Here is a 17309-nt window from a genome sequence, read left to right on the forward strand (position 1 = left end):
ACAAATTTAAGATAAAAATCAAACTATTGACCTTTGATTAAGAATGGATAAATTCCTTCCACTCAATCACATTCAAGTTTGTCGAAAATATCTCTGATGTGATGTTTCCTTCACCATCTTAAAAATATCTGTCATACAAATTTTTGGTGCCTACAGGCTTGCTTGTCTTGTAAGTTGGTCACCCACAAAGTTTATTAGCTGCTCTAGAACATATATTTACGCATAGATAGAATTGCATGCTTAGTAGTGCGTGCGTATTTGGCCTCCGTACTTATGATTTTACCAAATGCCACTTTGTGTTCTATATTTATAAAAATAAAATTATTGCTACCAAAATTTCTTTCTTTTTTCACTTCCAAAGTGTTTTTTGTATGAACATCGAACATTAGGATGAGTAGAGACTTTTGCCTTCAAAAGAACTTCCATTTCTTCAATTTGGGAAACTGCCGTAGGAATACGTCATCGTTAAATCTGCAACTGGAAGCAAGAATAGAACATAAAATGAAAATCTGCAACTGCAAGCAAGAATAGAACATAAAATGAAAATAAAGAAGAAGAGAAAAAAAAAGATGAGGTTATTTTCATAAATATTACAACCATCATATCTTGCAGATGGATGGTTTGAATTTGTCCACAGGTTCTGGAGAGTGATTCTCATTTGAACTAGATTCTATATATATATATAGGTCTAGAATTATGATGCATAAACCTAAATAACATTTGCAGCATGACAAGCCTCTTCTTAAAACGTACTATGGAAATAAGTTCAAACCATGTAAAATGAATACAACCAACCACTTACTCAAGTAAATCCCCTTCTTTCCATAGTTGTTAGTCATGATTCTGCAGATCCCGCGATAAGAGATTAAGAGCAAGCAGCTCCAATTCAATTACATCTGCCGCGCCATCTCCTCTCATAGTAGAGCTTGCTTTCACTCTCCAGCTATTGTCAAAATATTAACCCACAACTGTCATGCCTCCTCATATTAATGGCTCTCAGGCAGCCTGTATGACAAAACAAAGCCAATGATTGATTTAGTTATAATTAACAGTAAGTAGAATTTTCCTTTTACCAAGAAATTTGATGTCTATACATCTATCTAGTTGTTCTTTTTAAATATGCAAGCATATATGTATGTATGTATGTAAAATTAGTTTAAGAAAGAAATAAGGAAATCATAAATAACAGACTACCTCCTAGTATGGACAGGAATTGTCAGTTTTAAAAATATACCATAAAGACGAAATATTATGCTCCAAAAGTTTATTATATAAAGATTATTAGATGTACAGCAGATAGATAGATGATAAAAAGATATACCGCCATGGGAATTCACTTGTATCAATCCCAGCTTGGTGAAGCTCATCAACATACTGTAAGGCTTCTCTACATTCTTCCCGATCATCAAAAAATTCCTCCTTCTCACCCTCTATTTGGTATGTTTCATGGCCTTTACCAGCAACTACCTGCAGTAATGAACAAGAGACGACAACCACAACTTTAAGTTAACAGAGAGAAATCAACTAAGCAGGGATTAGAAATTTCCAACTCCCAAGTGTCGTGAATTTCAACTCTCAAGTATGACGACTTCGTATCTATATCAACAGTCAGAATCATCTATTACTGTACTAATAAAAAGAGAAACAACAAGGGCTCAAAGGAACTTACAACCATATCACCTTCCTCGCCCATTGCAACTGCACAGCGTACAGCTACCCGTCTAATGTCATGAAGGAAGAGTCTATGGCCATTAGAGAGAGGTGGGTAATAATCGTTCTCTCCATGTTTTAAGTAATCCTGCATAGTCCATCCTACACCAGCTAACATGTCATCCAAGATGTCAACTGGTGAATATGTGAAATGAGCCAGTATAAGTACAGTGCATTTGGAAATTCAGATTCAGATAAAGTATGCACTAGGATGTTTATCGGCGACATCAAATTAGAAGGAAAAAAAAAAGTGAGCAGAATTAGAAAATATAGAGCAAGTCCAAGTTTAATTTAAATGGTGCATAGTTTTAATGATGAGAAAAACCAGCAGAAAAGGTCAAGGTTAGTCGCCCAAATAAAATGGCTCAAGTACTATACTAGTTCTGATATGGTATCAAGCATGTTATCTTCATTCAATAATACTTACGTGGATCTTCATTCTTCGGATTGTCAGATGTAAGAATAGTTACATCACTCTTATCCGTAGCAATTTTTGTCATTATGGGCCTCTTCCCCCTATCACTCTCACCAGCACATCCAAACACTTCAACCAATAAACCAAGTTTCTTCTTTGTCAGCAAAAGAATTTGACAGTAATTCATATGGATAATGAAGACAAAATAATTATCACATAAAATTACCAAGTAGAATAACAAAGAAAAATAATTAGTTCCCAGGTGAAGTTAAGGAATAGTTGTCAGCATTTGGTCACATTCAATCTCTTTAAACAAAGAGGGTGGAACTTACCGATGGCTAATGTGAACATAAGTTCAAGTACCTATTAGTACGACAGGCACTTTTAGAAAGTCATGGACTCAATACATAACAATTAAGCAACAAAAATAAAATAAAATAAAAGGAAGGCAGTTAGGTGTACACAACACATACCAGTGATAATCCTCCGTGGATGGAGCTCTCTAACATAATCAAGAAGTTTAGATAATGCATCGGGTGTATGAGCATAGTCCACAATCACTCCAAAAGCTTGTTCCTCATCTATCAGTTCACACCTACCAGGTACTGCATCAACCTCTTCAATACCTTTAACAATGTCCTCCAAAGGTGCCCCAACTGCAATACCAACAGCTACAGCTGCAAGTATGTTATAGATGTTATGGCGCCCAAGCAGTCCTGATGAAATCTCCAATATACCACGAGGAGTATTCACCAAGACTGTTGTCTCAAAGAGAGACAATTCAAAATTTAAGGGATGAACATCAGCCTTCTTATTCTCCATTGCAAAGGTCACAACAGGCACACTAGGGTTGCCTTGTGAGATGAAGAATGCTGCATTTGGGTCATCAATATTCACAATTTTGCGGTGTCGATCTGGGTCAACCATCCTTGCAAACAATTTGGCCTTTGCATTCCTATACTCCTCCTCAGTCCCATGGAAATCCAAATGGTCTCTAGTAAGGTTTGTGAAAACGGCAATATCAAAGTCAACCTCATCACACCTACCTAATGCCAATCCATGAGAAGAAGCTTCCATAACTAAAGCCTCGGTCCCATTATGCGACATCTTAGCCATTAACTTCTGAACCAAAACAGCATCAGGGGTTGTATTAGGGGACTCCAACGTATTATCTCCATGAATATAGTAAGCCACAGTGCTAAGCATCCCAGTCCTCAGCCCCATTGCTTCATACATTGACTTTATCAAGTATGAGGTGGTAGTCTTTCCATTAGTTCCTGTGATGCCAATCACAGACATACTCTTAGATGGATGCCTATAAAATGAAGCAGCCAACACTGCAAGCACCACATTCGTGTCCTCAACAATGACCAAAGCTTTACACCCCAATGTCTCCTCAATATCAATCTCTTTACTAGCCACTACGGCAACAGCCCCTCTCTTATCAGCCTCAGATAAATATAAATGCCCATCAGTTTTCCTCCCTACACAACACACAAATAAATCCCCGCTCTCAACCAACCTCGAGTCATGCTGAATCCCCCTGATTTCCACTTCCAAGTCCCCATACACTGAAATGGGCACTACTCTACTCTCATCTAAAAGCTCAGCTAAAGTCATCCTAAAACTAGGTTCCACAATTCTCGGGCGAGTTTTACCAAGCTCATCGAAATCAATGTCAAATGAAGATAAATCATCATCAGAGAAGTTGGCTTTTACCATAATATCATCACTTTCCTCAAAATCATCCGACTTCTCAGTGCTCTCTTCTTCTTTTTCGCTCTCTTCATCTCCTACCGATATCTCAGTAAGCCCCTGAAGCTCACTGATTTCCTCCAAATCAACCACTTCCTCTGGCTCCAGCTCCTCGACGTCTTCTAATTCGGGTTCCCTCCGGGTCCGAGGGGGCACCTTCTTGGGGTTGGGCTTCAAGAGGCCTTGTTTCACAAACTCCTTTCGTTTCAAGGCAATGGCTTTGTCAATTTCCCCAAAGAAATCATCTCCGGAGCTCTCGTGATCGGCAGCGAGAGTGTCGTCGGGCGCGTCCTCAACGTCGGCGATGGCGTTGAGGAAAATGGACTGGTCTTTCTTGGCCTGCTCCTCCTGCTGCTTCCTTGCTCGTGAAGCTTGGCGGTGTATCTGCTGGAACCTGTTGACCCCGTGCATTGAGTCCTCTGGAGCTTCCGGAGGGTCATCGTCTGATGGTGTAGGGTAGTACTTGCCGTCGGGGCCGATTGCGGAGACGGCGGTGCTGAGTGGGAGGTTGAGGAAAGGAAAAGGCCTCAACTGTGGGGACCTGAGAGAGAGAGATAGAGATTTCGGTGGTGAAGGGAAGAGTGATAGAGAGAGAAAGCTGAGAGCCATTTTGATTCTGTGTGAGCGAGCTCGAGCTCGAGCTCAAGTCAAGGTTTTTGGAGTTGCAGAGCTGAGCTTGAGGATAGGGGTTTAACCGTTTAAGGATTATGGAAATGGACAAACGGCGTCGTATAAGATAGAGGAAACTGGAAACTGTTATTAAGTTTTAACCCCTCTCTCTCTGGAGCTTTTTCAACCAGAAAGAAAATCTGCAATTAGTGCAACCTCGTGAAAGAATTGGTTCAAAACCCTTTTAACACATAAAATTACATTAACAATTTACTTACCGAAATCAATCGACAAACAGTTGAGTTACGCACTACAAATTTGGTTTCATGGCCGTGAGCAGTGGTTTATTTTCACCATTTTACCAACATGGTATATATACATATACTTATGGCAAACATAAATCACAAAAAGGAGCAATGCAATGACTGAATGGTGTAGTATGTAGCTACTTTTAATTTCATAATAATAATAATGAATGAACTATTTTCCAATCTACCAAACTAACAATATGAACAGAAGACTGTGTTGTGTGATGGATGGTCTTAAAGAAGAAGAAGCAGAAGAAGATGGTTTTCTCTTCCACCCATATCCTCCTCCTCCTGCACGGCTATACTCGAGCAATTGGAGAAAATGGAGGGTTTAAAACAAAACTAGGCTGCTGCTGCTGCACTTTCTTGTTTTCCTCTCTCACTGCTTTGGTTGAATTTCTAACTTCATCCTCAACCAACAATCCACCTGATTCTTCTTGCATTTGTGATCTTCCTTCTTCCCCCTTTTCCATACAACTCGAGGCGGCTGCTTCCATCGCGTGCAAAATAGCAACACTAATGGAGAATGCTTGTAGTGCAGATAACTGAGAGTGGAAATCAACACCATATTGCCCACCTTCCATCATTCTAACGCTCAATGCTGGCGTCTTGTCTTTCTTTCCCTGTGCAGGCAGGCAGGCATATTTTGGATCATGTAAAGTTATGAGTGAAAAGAGTGGAAGGAAGAGCACAAGCACAACTAACAGTTTGTTGGACCAAAAAACAGATTTGTGGTATATATATATTCAATTGTTGTGTCTTTGGCAGGAATGACTCAGCTTTGTTCTTTAAAATTATTGCAGACTGAGAAAATTTGTGAATTGAAGTAAACACAATTGTTGTGCTACCAAATAAAATTCTAAAACATATGGTCTAGGATATAATTAATTATATATAGACTAGAATATTTATTGAGTACCTGAATAAATAGTTGTAGCGGTTTTTCATTGTCTATGAGTGGGCAGTCAGCAGCACTCTGTATATTTAGATTGTAAAATACATTTAGGGGACATGCCATGTCCCACCCACCACAATCACAGCCTCCACCAGAACGCCATCTATCTAGCAATGGAGAAGGGCCACGACTTTCAGTTGTTGGCAAACTATGGTTACCAGAAGGGATCACTGCAGCCACCCTTGAAGGGTTCACATTACCATGAGCCCCTTCAAAGAAAGGGAAGCCCAACAGAGTCGACTGGTCATTCTTAAACCCACTTTTGAATTCCAAACTCTCTCTCTTTTGAACTACTGGCACTTGTATCACAATGGCTGCAATTTCAAGCTGCTGCTCATGCAATTCAGCTGCAAACACAGGATGGGTACCAGTATGACCCCTGCCATCACCATTGGGAACATCATATGATGGGCTTGAACTGTCCCAAAAGGACACACTTTTTCTTGGATTGGCTTTGGCAGTATCATACAAAACAAACTCCATCACCATAGAATAATTATTAGAGACTCCTGTGGCATTTTTTACTTTATTACATAAATAATAGCTCGAGACTTGCATCTGCCCAACTAAAAGAGATGATTCTTTAGTCCCATCATTTGATCCACATCCACTGCCATGGCTCTTCCTTCTGTTACGGACTGAATAGAATTTATATACCCAATTTAAAGTATTTCCAACTTTCCATGTTTTGGCTAGAAATACATCTTCAAGGAAGTTTACTGAGAACTCAAAAAAAGGCACCCCGTGTTTTCTGTCCAACTGGAGGAAGCCATGCAAATGAGTTGGTAAAAGTGATGCAAGTGAATTGTGGCTTCCTTTCCGGGAAGGCAGAGAACCACAATTGAATTGCTGAGTTGTGTTTGAAAAATTGGGTGGCAAAGGTTTCGTAGATCCTTTATTACCATTAAGACTTGCTAGCCTACATTCCAAGTCCCCCCAGCCTGATTCAATACATTTATTACTCAGGGGACTTCTTTGAGACTTGGATTTCCTGAATGGTTCAAACATCTTTCTCATTGGAGTGAACCTGGACTTTGAACTACTAGCTCTTGAGCAATCACTTTCTGATCGAGCAGGCGAATGAGGCACTCTAAACTTGGCTGATAATGACTTGGGAAAAACAGCAGAAGAATGATCTGTTTCCCTTGGCTTATTACCTTCGTATCTGTTTTCTCTGTTACCTGGTGATGCACCTTTCTCTGGAATGGGATGGATAGGGGGGGATTTAAAGGAAAGTGCATCGAGATTTTTACATGCTCCAGTACTTAAATCTGAGTTCACCGACATTACTGAGGATGTGTTTTCTTCTACTTGTGAACTGTCCTCCTCTGAACTACACAAAGCATCAACAATACCAAATGAAGAAGCTGTTATACACCCACTTGAGAATTCAATTTTTCTCCTCTCCTCACCAGCATCCGTTTTCTGGAAGCGCCTAAGCTCTTTGGAACTACAATACGCAGAACCTCTCCTTAGAACTTCATTACCTAATTCTGAACGTGATGTCCTAGACAGAGAATCTTTACAGGATACACTACGGTAGTGATGGAAATTATTCTGAGTGAAATCTTCATTTAGGCAGAGTTTCTCATTTCCACATTTCTGTTTTCTCTTGGATCTTCTCTTTTCAAGTTTTGGGCAATGCCGTGGAGCTGGAAGAACAGTTGTAGGGCTTCCATCCACTACACAGTACTTATCAAACTCTAACTCCATGCCTATTCAGCAGAAGATGTGCAACCTAGCAAGCAAAAATATCAACACATCATATAATTAATTCACACTGACAAAAACCTAATACATACATTGCAGTTAGCACTGATAATTCTTCACTTAAGAGATTGTTGCAGTCAAATTAATTTCATAAACCCTAAACCCATGGAAAAAAAAGGGAAAAAAATGTAAGTTGATGAATGAAGCAAAGAAACAAGAAGAATTCCAGAATAAGAAAGCACGCACAATGCCAGAACATTAATTAAATTTTCAGTAGCTAAACTAAAAATCTGAATAAATATTTTGTCCAAGGTTGCATGCAGAAAATTGGGTGCTAATGGAGCTCAAACCCAGAATAAGTTGTATAATACAGTACAGTAGATTCATTAATTACTAATTAGTGCAAAAGATTGAATCTTTGAATGTCAGAAAAGACAGATCTAAAATGCTCAATCTATGGGGCTACAAATCATCCAATAGTTTTTAGGAGAAGAAAATGTATTTTTACAGCCCAACAACAATGAACAATCTCACAAAGTCCCAGTAATAATGAATCAAAATCATTACCATTATCAGCATAGCACACTTACATTAGAAGCAAGTAAAAACACTAGTGTACTACAGCTCCTGAAAAGCAAAAGCAATCATTTGCTCTAATCTAATAGTATAATCTTTTGAGGTCCCCCTAAAGTCTCACTCTCACTCACCCAAGCAAGATATTCTCCAAATGTAAGAACACCAGTATTACACTCTGCCTAACTTAAGTGTTGTGTTGGTATGTATCTACTTCATAAGGAAGAGATCGAAGTGGGAATGTGAGCAAGCACACACATATAATAAGCATATATATACATTTGAAGATTCAGGCAAGGGAGGGAGGGAGGGAGGATTGAGAGAGAAATAGATTCCAATCTGCAGTTAATGTCCGTCCATTAAAAAGGCCTTCAACTTCGACTCGACTCATCAACATTCATTCAGCATATGCTCCCTCTATATTACTCTGTGTTGTTTGTTTGTTTGTTTGTTGAACTCAACGTTTTAGGAGGCTGATTTTACGCATCTTCTCTTCAAGACTTCAACAAGGAAAATCACGTGAAACCCCCCCTCCCATCCATCATTCATTCAAAAATACAAGGGTAAAAATGGGTATAATTATTAATTAGGGAATCCCTCCCTCATTGAGACTGAGGGGACAACCAATTATTAATTCTGGGACTGGGAATCATCACTGCATATATTTTTCTTTCTGCTATCTATGTTTATGGGAAATTGCAAATATAATATAATAATACTAATAAATTTTCTTTCTTTCCTTCTTTCTTTGCTGTTAATGCTGCTTTTGGCTATAATAAAAAAGTGAGTATACACAACACTTGAGTAAATGGAAGAGTGAGTGCAAAAAGTTTTTTCATAAAATATTATTAAAAACTTGTACCATGAATGTATCACTATCAAGTCCCGTCCCGTAGACGATTGAGTGCAAAGCAAAACAAAACTCAAAGCAAGTACTCACTACTGTATTAAAAACCAAGTCCTTCCGGCCCAACCAATTTGTTTTCTAGCTAATTAAACTGAGTATCAACATATTTACTCATTCCACCATCAACCTTTAAAAATGTAGTGAAGAGTGATGAAAGTTGAGTTGGGTTGGGATTGGGACTTGCCCATTAAGACCATAAGCCCTCAATGCATCATAATTTCTTCTCTTCTCTGTTTGGTATAGTAATGTGTTAAATTTAATGGATTGAACCATCCAGCACCTAACAACAATAACGCATGATTGCATGGTCTCCAATTTAACGAGTCAAAGACAGAAATGAGAACAAACCAAACAAAATTGACAAAAGATATGAAACTTTTAAAACCTGAACAAAAATATGAAAAACTCATTTGGCAAATGAGTTTCTTGTCAGATAATTTTGTTTTGTTTTGTTTTTTTATTTTTCGTAGTCAAACAGACACGGGACTTGCGTGTCTGTGATTTATATAATAATAATTAAAAAGAAAAAGAAAAAAAAAAAAAAAAGAGTTGGTCGCCGAAGAAGGCAACCAGTTTGGTACAACACGCATGGTGTCTGTCCAGTTTAACCACCATACCACACCATTTGGGTGTTGTCTGTCCAGTTTAACCATCATACCACACCGCCTCCCTTTTCTCTCTAAAACAAAAAGCCTTTCTCTGCTGCTCAACTTCGGCTTCCATCGCCTGCCTCCGGCCGGAGCTCTAACGGAGCTTTGAGCCGGCGGTTATGGTCACTTTCTACGTTTGCTCTCGCTCTTCTTTCGTCTCGACCACCGTCGCAGCTCTGTCCGCCTCCGACCACCGCCACAGATCTTCTCCTTCCGTTTTCTTTCCCTTTGAATAAAATAATAGTAGGTAGGTATTGGGGTTTGTGTTGGGTAGTCTTGAACTCCCAACCCTACTTTGACTTTACCACTTTTTATTTTCTCTATTATTGTGTTTTCCTCTCGTTACTTTCACAGACTTTTTTCATCTCGTTACTTTCACGAGCTATTCATTATCATTAGCATAAATCGTTTAGTTTGGTTTCGGCAAGTGTTGATCTTATCCTGGGCAAGCAAAAAAGAATGATGACGAAGACCCAGATTTTTGATGAAGCTTTAAACTCCTTGAAGAAACATAGCTTCCTAGTTATGAAACAATCTGCGATTCAAATTTTCTATAGCATAGTTAGAAAAATTGTTTCTAAGTCTGTAAAGAATTGTTTACCATTTCATTGATCATTGATGTAAACGTTTTATGTTATGAATTAATAGAATAGCTACGTTTACCTTCAAAAAAGAAAACCATCATACCACACCATTTGGATTCCAGGCCAGGCCACGCAACCAAAATTTAAAATTTAATGTAAACCAAACTTGTCGTTGTATAGAGTTAATTCCAAGAATGGTCCATTAAAATTTAAATACCATAACATTACGGCAGCTAACCAAATTAGTTGTCCAAGTAAAATCTAATAAAATTTCAAATAGGATGTCAAACTCCATGCTTCACGTGGTTGGCAAAATGTAGCAATATTAAGCATCCTATCATTCTCTGCGTAAATTTTATATATTTACATCAGATTAACTAATGTACACTGAGTGAACTGGTCTAGCAAATCTCAAGTCTGAGTGATCCTCTCAAGTCTAACTTCAAGGATCACTCAGCGCTGTTAGCAGCAGCGCCCTCTTCAGATTTAGTCTTGTTGAATGATCTCTGTTTATCCAGGATTGGCATGTAGACCTCAGTTGATTTCTTAAGGACATCACTGGCTCCTCTGTCGTTCGAGCGGGGGCTCACCAGCTGCTTCTCAATGTCTTCAAACTTGGCAGTGGCCAGTGGTTCTGTGCCAACACTCATTGTGGTTGATGGTCCTATTGTAAGCGTAGCAGCTTCATCTCTTGAAGCATACCACGTATTACCACATGCTCCACACTCAAGCTGAAACAATGACAGATGAGTGGAAGGATATTCTAGGCATATCAAGCTTAATGTTATACTCATACTGAAGCAAGTGCAAAATTGGGCTGCTAAAGGATCCAAACATACACTTCAAAATCTTCAATCCTTTACAATGAACCAAGTCAGCAAATGGAAAGTTCCCTCGCGGGAAATGTTAAATAAACCATAAAGCTAGCTATGTAAAACGCCATAAACTCAAAAATGGAAAGAGTACGCATCTGGTAATTGCAATGGTTTAAGAAAAAAAAAAAAAAAAAAAAGGAATCCCTTGCATTTAGAAGTGAAGGGACATCCGAAGTCTTTGTTCGACTCATGGTTTCCAGTCCCTCATTTCCCTCTGAGGAACATGTTAATCAAGCTAAAATGATTACTCCTATTAAAGGGAGAACAGTTTGCTAATAAAGCTATAAAGAACACTAGACTCTAAATATCTTACAATCTCAACAGCCCTAAATACTTCATTTGACCAGAATTTCATTTGCAACAAAATGAATTTGAACACCATAGATCCTAATAAAACAAACAACAATATTCCAGGTAATCCTGATCCAGCCAAAGAATATAGTATAACATAGTTATTACCAAAAGAAATACCTGATAGCGATCACCATGTCCAGCTTGAATGATATCTATCAGCCGCACTTGTCTCTCACTACATCGTCTGCAACGAGCATCAGTCATCTGCACCAGAAGATAAGCAAATTAAAGACTATTTTTCATAATTGTCCTGCCAACCCTGTTTGTTTCTACTAATATTAAAAATTCACACATAGGATCAAAATGATCTGCAAGCATGTGCTGGGACAATCTAGTTAAGATTCTCTCAACTGTGGCAGCAGAAAGCATATGAATTATAATCCATGCAATCGGGTAGCTAGAAAATGATATTGAGATCTTTGTACAATATTAGTACAATATCACTTCATCAGATAGATCCATTATATGCACAAGAAAATAAATGAAATTCAGCTGATCTACATCACAAGGAACCTTCACATATCCACCAAATACTGCAGTTTTCCAACTTCAAATTATTCCTTGCTCATCTTACACGACAACTATCTACGGGTGCGTTTGGTTCGCACATGGGAATCGGAATCGGAATCAGTATCAAATACTTGGTAAAGGTAATGGGTTTTGGTGAAAGTATTTAGCATGTTTGGTAGTTGGGTGGAATGAGAATGATTATTAATAGTTGGAGAAGAAATGAGGAAGGGAAATGAAACCCTTATTTAATAAGGGTATGGGTTTTCTCATTAATGGGGTATTCCAAACCCATAATAGCATTCTCAAAACCTATCAACCAAACACTAACAATCACTTTTATACCCATTCCTTATGCCTAAACCCACCAACCAAACACACCCTACCTTTGACACAACTACTTAATGAAAAATAAAAGCAGTTGAAGAAGAAGTAAAAGTAACTTGATAATCTATGACATACCAAAAACAATAGGGGGACAAACAAAAAGGCAGAGCCTAATGCACAAGATTCTCACATAATGATGGGTTGGAGGAAAGAATATGTGAACCTTAGAAGCCATTTCAATATTTGAGCCCAATCTAAATTGCATATGGGTGCGCAATTGAGTGATTGACCACTATACACCTATGACAAAGCTCAACATTCAAAAAGAAAATAGAAAACTATTTTATTTTTGTTGAATTTGGAAGAAACACAGGTCTGGCGGGTGGAGAATAACACCACCCGCCAGTTAGGAAGAAGCTAAATGAATAATCAAGGATGGAGAAATGGTTATAATTCTTATATTTCTATATCTATTACTTCACTGCATACTTCATACTCCATAGTCCATACACTGATACACACACATATATATATACATAAAAGATGCTCAAATAGTAAACCTACAAAGCTACCCAATAATCTTTTCAGCTCCCAAGGCTACAGTGTGTTCATTTCAGCTCCCAAGGCTAATGTTCACACTGCTCAAGGAAGACAATTCTAACAGTAAATATATACAATTGAACAAAAATAAAAGAAACCTGCACGGGTTCTTGCTCCTCAGGCTGCCTACTTGCAAGTTCATCTGAAGTCAAACCTTCCTGGAATTCAATTAAGATTTGCATGCTATAATAAGAAACAGTATAATAATCTCCTGATATCAAATCCCAAATTCTTAAAGAACTCTCAACATTTGAGAGTCTATGCAAGTGTAAACAATTAAATAAATTTGTAGAAGACAAACAACCTAGATAAGTAGATATCATTGTTAAAGCTTCAGAAACTACACATTAATTTTCAATTTAAGTGAAACCATATATTATCAGTGTAACAAGCCCACGGGATACCAAAAATGTAATGCACTCGTTGAATCCCATTTAACGTTAGCTGGATTTGCTATTTGTGCAGTTCAATGTCAGCATATAATGTTATAATGGCTTATGCTCAATCAATCAAACGAAATATCAATAGATCAAAAACAGTTAAGGGAAAACTAAGAATAAATATACTGTAAACGGAGAACAGCAATTCAAAATAAATAAATGTCAACAGGAACCATGCCTTCAATTCATTTGGTGTCATGTTTGATATTTGTGATGCTTCCAACTCCCCATTTAAGAGACGTCGGGCTAAGCGTGCATTGTTCTGCTCACAAAATAAAAAGGGAAAGAGTCATTAAAGTAAAATGACAACTAGAACACAAATTTCAATGATTATAAATAAAAATAAGTCTTGCAAAGAAAACACTCAGGATGAACATCTAGGTAAGTCAAGCCACTCTATCTCATACTAAAAGGTCTCATCATTCCCACAAAGCAGAATATTTGCAATTAAATATGTAAATCCACCCACAAGTGTAATCCATAAGATAGATACATGTTAACTATATTTCATAAGAAACAGATACACAAACTAACTTCTCAACCTTAAGATTAAAGAGTAACTGCCGCATCTTTTGGTTGTACTTTTGAAAATCTGAGGAAAGTGCATCATGTACAGCTCTCTCAAGAGAAACTACAGCAGGAACTGCACTGCCTGGCCAATGAAAATTGGCTTCACCCTATAGAAAGAGTGAGAAAGATTTAATATCTCAAAAGGAAATGCTTATACTATACCAGTACTCTGAAAATTATCTCAACAATCAAAAGATCTCAATGCTTACATTTGAACAGTTATCTTGAGACCCATTCACATGTTTTGAGGAATTTGTTTTATCGGGATCACTGCCATCAGAAATACATTTTTCTTTAGCATCACCCTGCCCACCATCCCAAGGATTGCACATGAACTGAATTGCTTGAAGCAGCTTTTCCAAGCACTTGTTGCGATGATCAGCACCGGTGAGGACATCAAAGTTTTTAAGAATTGTGAAGTACTCTGATCCATTACTGGCACAACTTCCAGGTGTTTCTGCTTTAAGAGATTGACCAGATCTAGTAGGTGCTTCTTCCTCTCTAGAAACATCTAACAAATGCATGCTCTTTTTCCTCAAAAGGCGTTTACTCTTCAACAACTGATCATCATGAACAGTGGAAAGGTCCTCAGGCTCAATGTCAGGAAGATCACCAATTCGTGACATAGTTTTCTGAACAAGGAGATCAATCTCATGTTGCTTGCTATCTTCATAGTCCTTGTCTGTTAACTTGAAAAGTTTCCTTTGTTCAGTGTCATAGACTTTTTGAACAATAAAGCCAGGATGTTGTTTGCGATTTGGAATCTGCTTGTTTAAGGGAATGAAGTGTACCACACACTTGTGCATAACAGACTCAGCAGGCACCTCATCACGGTGAAAACTATAGAACAACTCCCTTGTATCACGTGATTGCCAGTTTCCACCTGTCCTTTTCTCTGCTTCCTCAGGTCGATAAAACCACTGCCCAGTGACCATCATGTTTCCTTTGCTAGTCTGAGAAATATCCTGCAAGCATAAAAGTGTTCATCAATATAAGATCAAAAGAGAGCTCAGAAAACAACCAGCAAGCTCTGGTTTTGAAAGGGGAATATGTTTTATCACTGTTTGGTATAACATTGGTCTCCACTCTCCAGATAAATTGGTACTCATTGAAAATGCATAATTAAAAGGGGTAAGAAACTCCATTCTCCACATGCCATCAAGAAAACTTAGAAGTAAGCAAAATAAAAACCAAAATTCTAGTATTCTACTATCTCATAAATACAATAATTACCTTGATAATAGCAACATAAGGTTTCTGATTTTGCACCTCAGGAACTAACAGCACTGGGTCCTCCTACACCACAGTAGAGCATAACAAAATAAGGGCATAACAGCACAAAAGGAAATAGGAACTCATACAATCTGGTAAATAGAAAAAGAAAATGAAAAACAATTCAATTGCAGACCTTGAAAAGTACTATATAAATTATTCTTTTCATTGTATCTAGAGCACATTATATTATAGCAATTTGAAGTTAGTACTGTAGCTGCACTACCGAGTGAAATATAATCCTCAGCCTCTCCACAATATTTAAACTAGTGCAATAGTCCTAGAATGCACCAGCAAAGATCATACAGCACAACCCTAAAAAAACTCCAATATTGGAAGATTCCAATATTCCAATATAATCATACAAGACAATCAAATACCTAACCAGCAGTTAATGATGATTATAATGCTTATAACCCCAACGCAAATACATAGGCATTTTTCAGCTTAAACAAATTAATCACGCATTTAAAAAAAGAAATGCTCACTAGGTCATAGCTGAGCCCATCGTATTCGAATGATTTGTAGTGGTTCCTTCGGCCTCGACCCTTCCCGCTAACCCTAATGACATCGCCGATGGGCTTTGCGTCTTCCTGCGCTTCCTCCTCAACCTCCTCCTCCGGCTCCGACTCCTCCACTGCTTTGCTCTTCACCTTCTTATCCCTGCTGCTCTTCTTTTCCTTTTCTACGTCGTCCTCTGAATCCTCCGTCTCCTTCCTCTTGTCCTGATTTTGCTTCTCTTCTTCTTCTTCGTCTTCTTCACCGAGCTTCATTCTCTTGCGTTTCCGTTTCTCTTCGGCATTGTGAGATGAACGGGACAACCGTGACAGTACCAACTCGTCGTCTTCATCACTCGTATCAATCTGCGCGAACCGCCTGTTTCCCATTTCTGCCTTGGAGAGAGAGTGTGAGTCTGTGAGAGGAAAAGCCGGACAGTTTCTCAATTTCAGCTTGCCAATTGGACGGTGATCAGCCCTCTGTTAGCGTGTCTCGCCGGTTTAATGCTCTGTTATTTGTATCGAAATAAACCAAGTAGACAAAAATATATGGTTTTTCGGACATTTAATTATATTATATATATATATATATATATCCAAGACACGAAATTATTGAAATTATATTTACTCATGTTTTTTTTCACGGAATAAAGTATTCGCCAGCGAAATATCTAGAGACAAAACGAATATAACAGTAATCTAAAAAACTCGTCTTGCAATAAGTGGTTGCAATGCCAATATGTGACCGAAAATCAGACAGAGGTGCCTTAAGATTATGACAAATAGCAGCACAGTCCATTTGCAATAACACGCTGGTCACCCCACGGGCCAACAACCACGAGGGGGTTTCTTTGCAAGCCAATGTCTTTATCATAAATGGATTAAGAGTTAAGACATTGCAAAAGGGTGCCATTGGTAGCAAATATGGGTTGCTAGAGCTTTATTTGTCGGAATTGGTAGCATCATGAAAGTGGGACAATTCTCGTATTTCAATGCGGCCTAACGTTGGATCATATAAGTGACGTGCTAGTCCACCGAATTGGTATTCACAATTTTAGAACCCGAAGTTAGGTTGTCTCCTCTTAATCCTTATAAATGGGCATCGAATCGATTGTTTCTTCAATCCAATCCCTCTTTTCCTTTTATCAATTATTTGTTTAGTTTATTTGAGGTCATTCACCCAATCCCTTGTTATTTGCTTAGTTTCCACTAATTTCCAATCGCCTTGTGACTATTAGTTTCCAAAAATTATGCCTAAATGGCTATATCAGATAACGATATAAACAAATCCATTTTTTGTTTGAACCACATGTGGAGGATCAACATGATCACCTATCTTGAGAGTATGCTCTTATGTGCTTCCTCTAATTGAACAACATGGGCTTCGCTCCTTCAACAGTACAGTCGAGCGTTGTGTTCTTACTATTCCAAAGTTTGTTATTCCTAACTCTCCAAATACCAGTAATGTGTATTTGGGATGATTGGTTGGTTAGTGTCAACACCCACCAACAACTTTGAACGTATACACAATCCTCAAAAACATGTTTGGTATTTTCGATTTCATTAGAGCAAAACACATATAAATGTGAGTATGTCGCCCTTCTTACCAACAAGTTATCCATTGTGGGGAGTTTGTTTGAACAAAGTTAGGCATTTTTTTTTAGGTGGATATGAAGCGTCACATAGAGGTC

General features: G+C 38.2%; 3 protein-coding genes across 3 annotated transcripts; all 3 read right to left on the reverse strand.

Annotated features, from left to right (window-relative positions):
- Nucleotides 1–34: 34 nt before the first annotated feature.
- LOC116027694 (UDP-N-acetylmuramoyl-L-alanyl-D-glutamate--2,6-diaminopimelate ligase MurE homolog, chloroplastic) lies at nucleotides 35–4598 on the reverse strand. Its single transcript, XM_031269413.1, has 6 exons — nucleotides 2599–4598; nucleotides 2138–2254; nucleotides 1670–1845; nucleotides 1322–1467; nucleotides 803–1005; nucleotides 35–477 (listed from the first exon to the last, which is right to left on the reverse strand). The coding sequence occupies exons 1-5, from the start codon at nucleotides 4487–4489 to the stop codon at nucleotides 987–989; spliced, it is 2349 nt and encodes a 782-aa protein (XP_031125273.1). The 5' UTR covers nucleotides 4490–4598; the 3' UTR covers nucleotides 35–477; nucleotides 803–986.
- A 359-nt stretch (nucleotides 4599–4957) lies between these two features.
- LOC116028032 lies at nucleotides 4958–8496 on the reverse strand. The gene is made up of 3 exons (XM_031269829.1): nucleotides 8315–8496; nucleotides 5717–7490; nucleotides 4958–5420 (listed from the first exon to the last, which is right to left on the reverse strand). Exons 2-3 carry the CDS (start codon nucleotides 7463–7465, stop codon nucleotides 5097–5099), a joined length of 2073 nt encoding a protein of 690 aa, XP_031125689.1. The 5' UTR covers nucleotides 7466–7490; nucleotides 8315–8496; the 3' UTR covers nucleotides 4958–5096.
- A 1862-nt stretch (nucleotides 8497–10358) lies between these two features.
- On the reverse strand, nucleotides 10359–16120 carry LOC116027700. The gene is made up of 8 exons (XM_031269419.1): nucleotides 15610–16120; nucleotides 15083–15145; nucleotides 14059–14814; nucleotides 13822–13956; nucleotides 13458–13541; nucleotides 12938–12997; nucleotides 11523–11609; nucleotides 10359–10907 (listed from the first exon to the last, which is right to left on the reverse strand). Exons 1-8 carry the CDS (start codon nucleotides 16006–16008, stop codon nucleotides 10626–10628), a joined length of 1866 nt encoding a protein of 621 aa, XP_031125279.1. The 5' UTR covers nucleotides 16009–16120; the 3' UTR covers nucleotides 10359–10625.
- Between the last annotated feature and the right edge of the window lie 1189 nt (nucleotides 16121–17309).

The sequence above is a fragment of the Ipomoea triloba genome, chromosome 8, assembly GCF_003576645.1.
Source record: "Ipomoea triloba cultivar NCNSP0323 chromosome 8, ASM357664v1".
NCBI classification, from domain to species: Eukaryota; Viridiplantae; Streptophyta; class Magnoliopsida; order Solanales; family Convolvulaceae; genus Ipomoea; species Ipomoea triloba.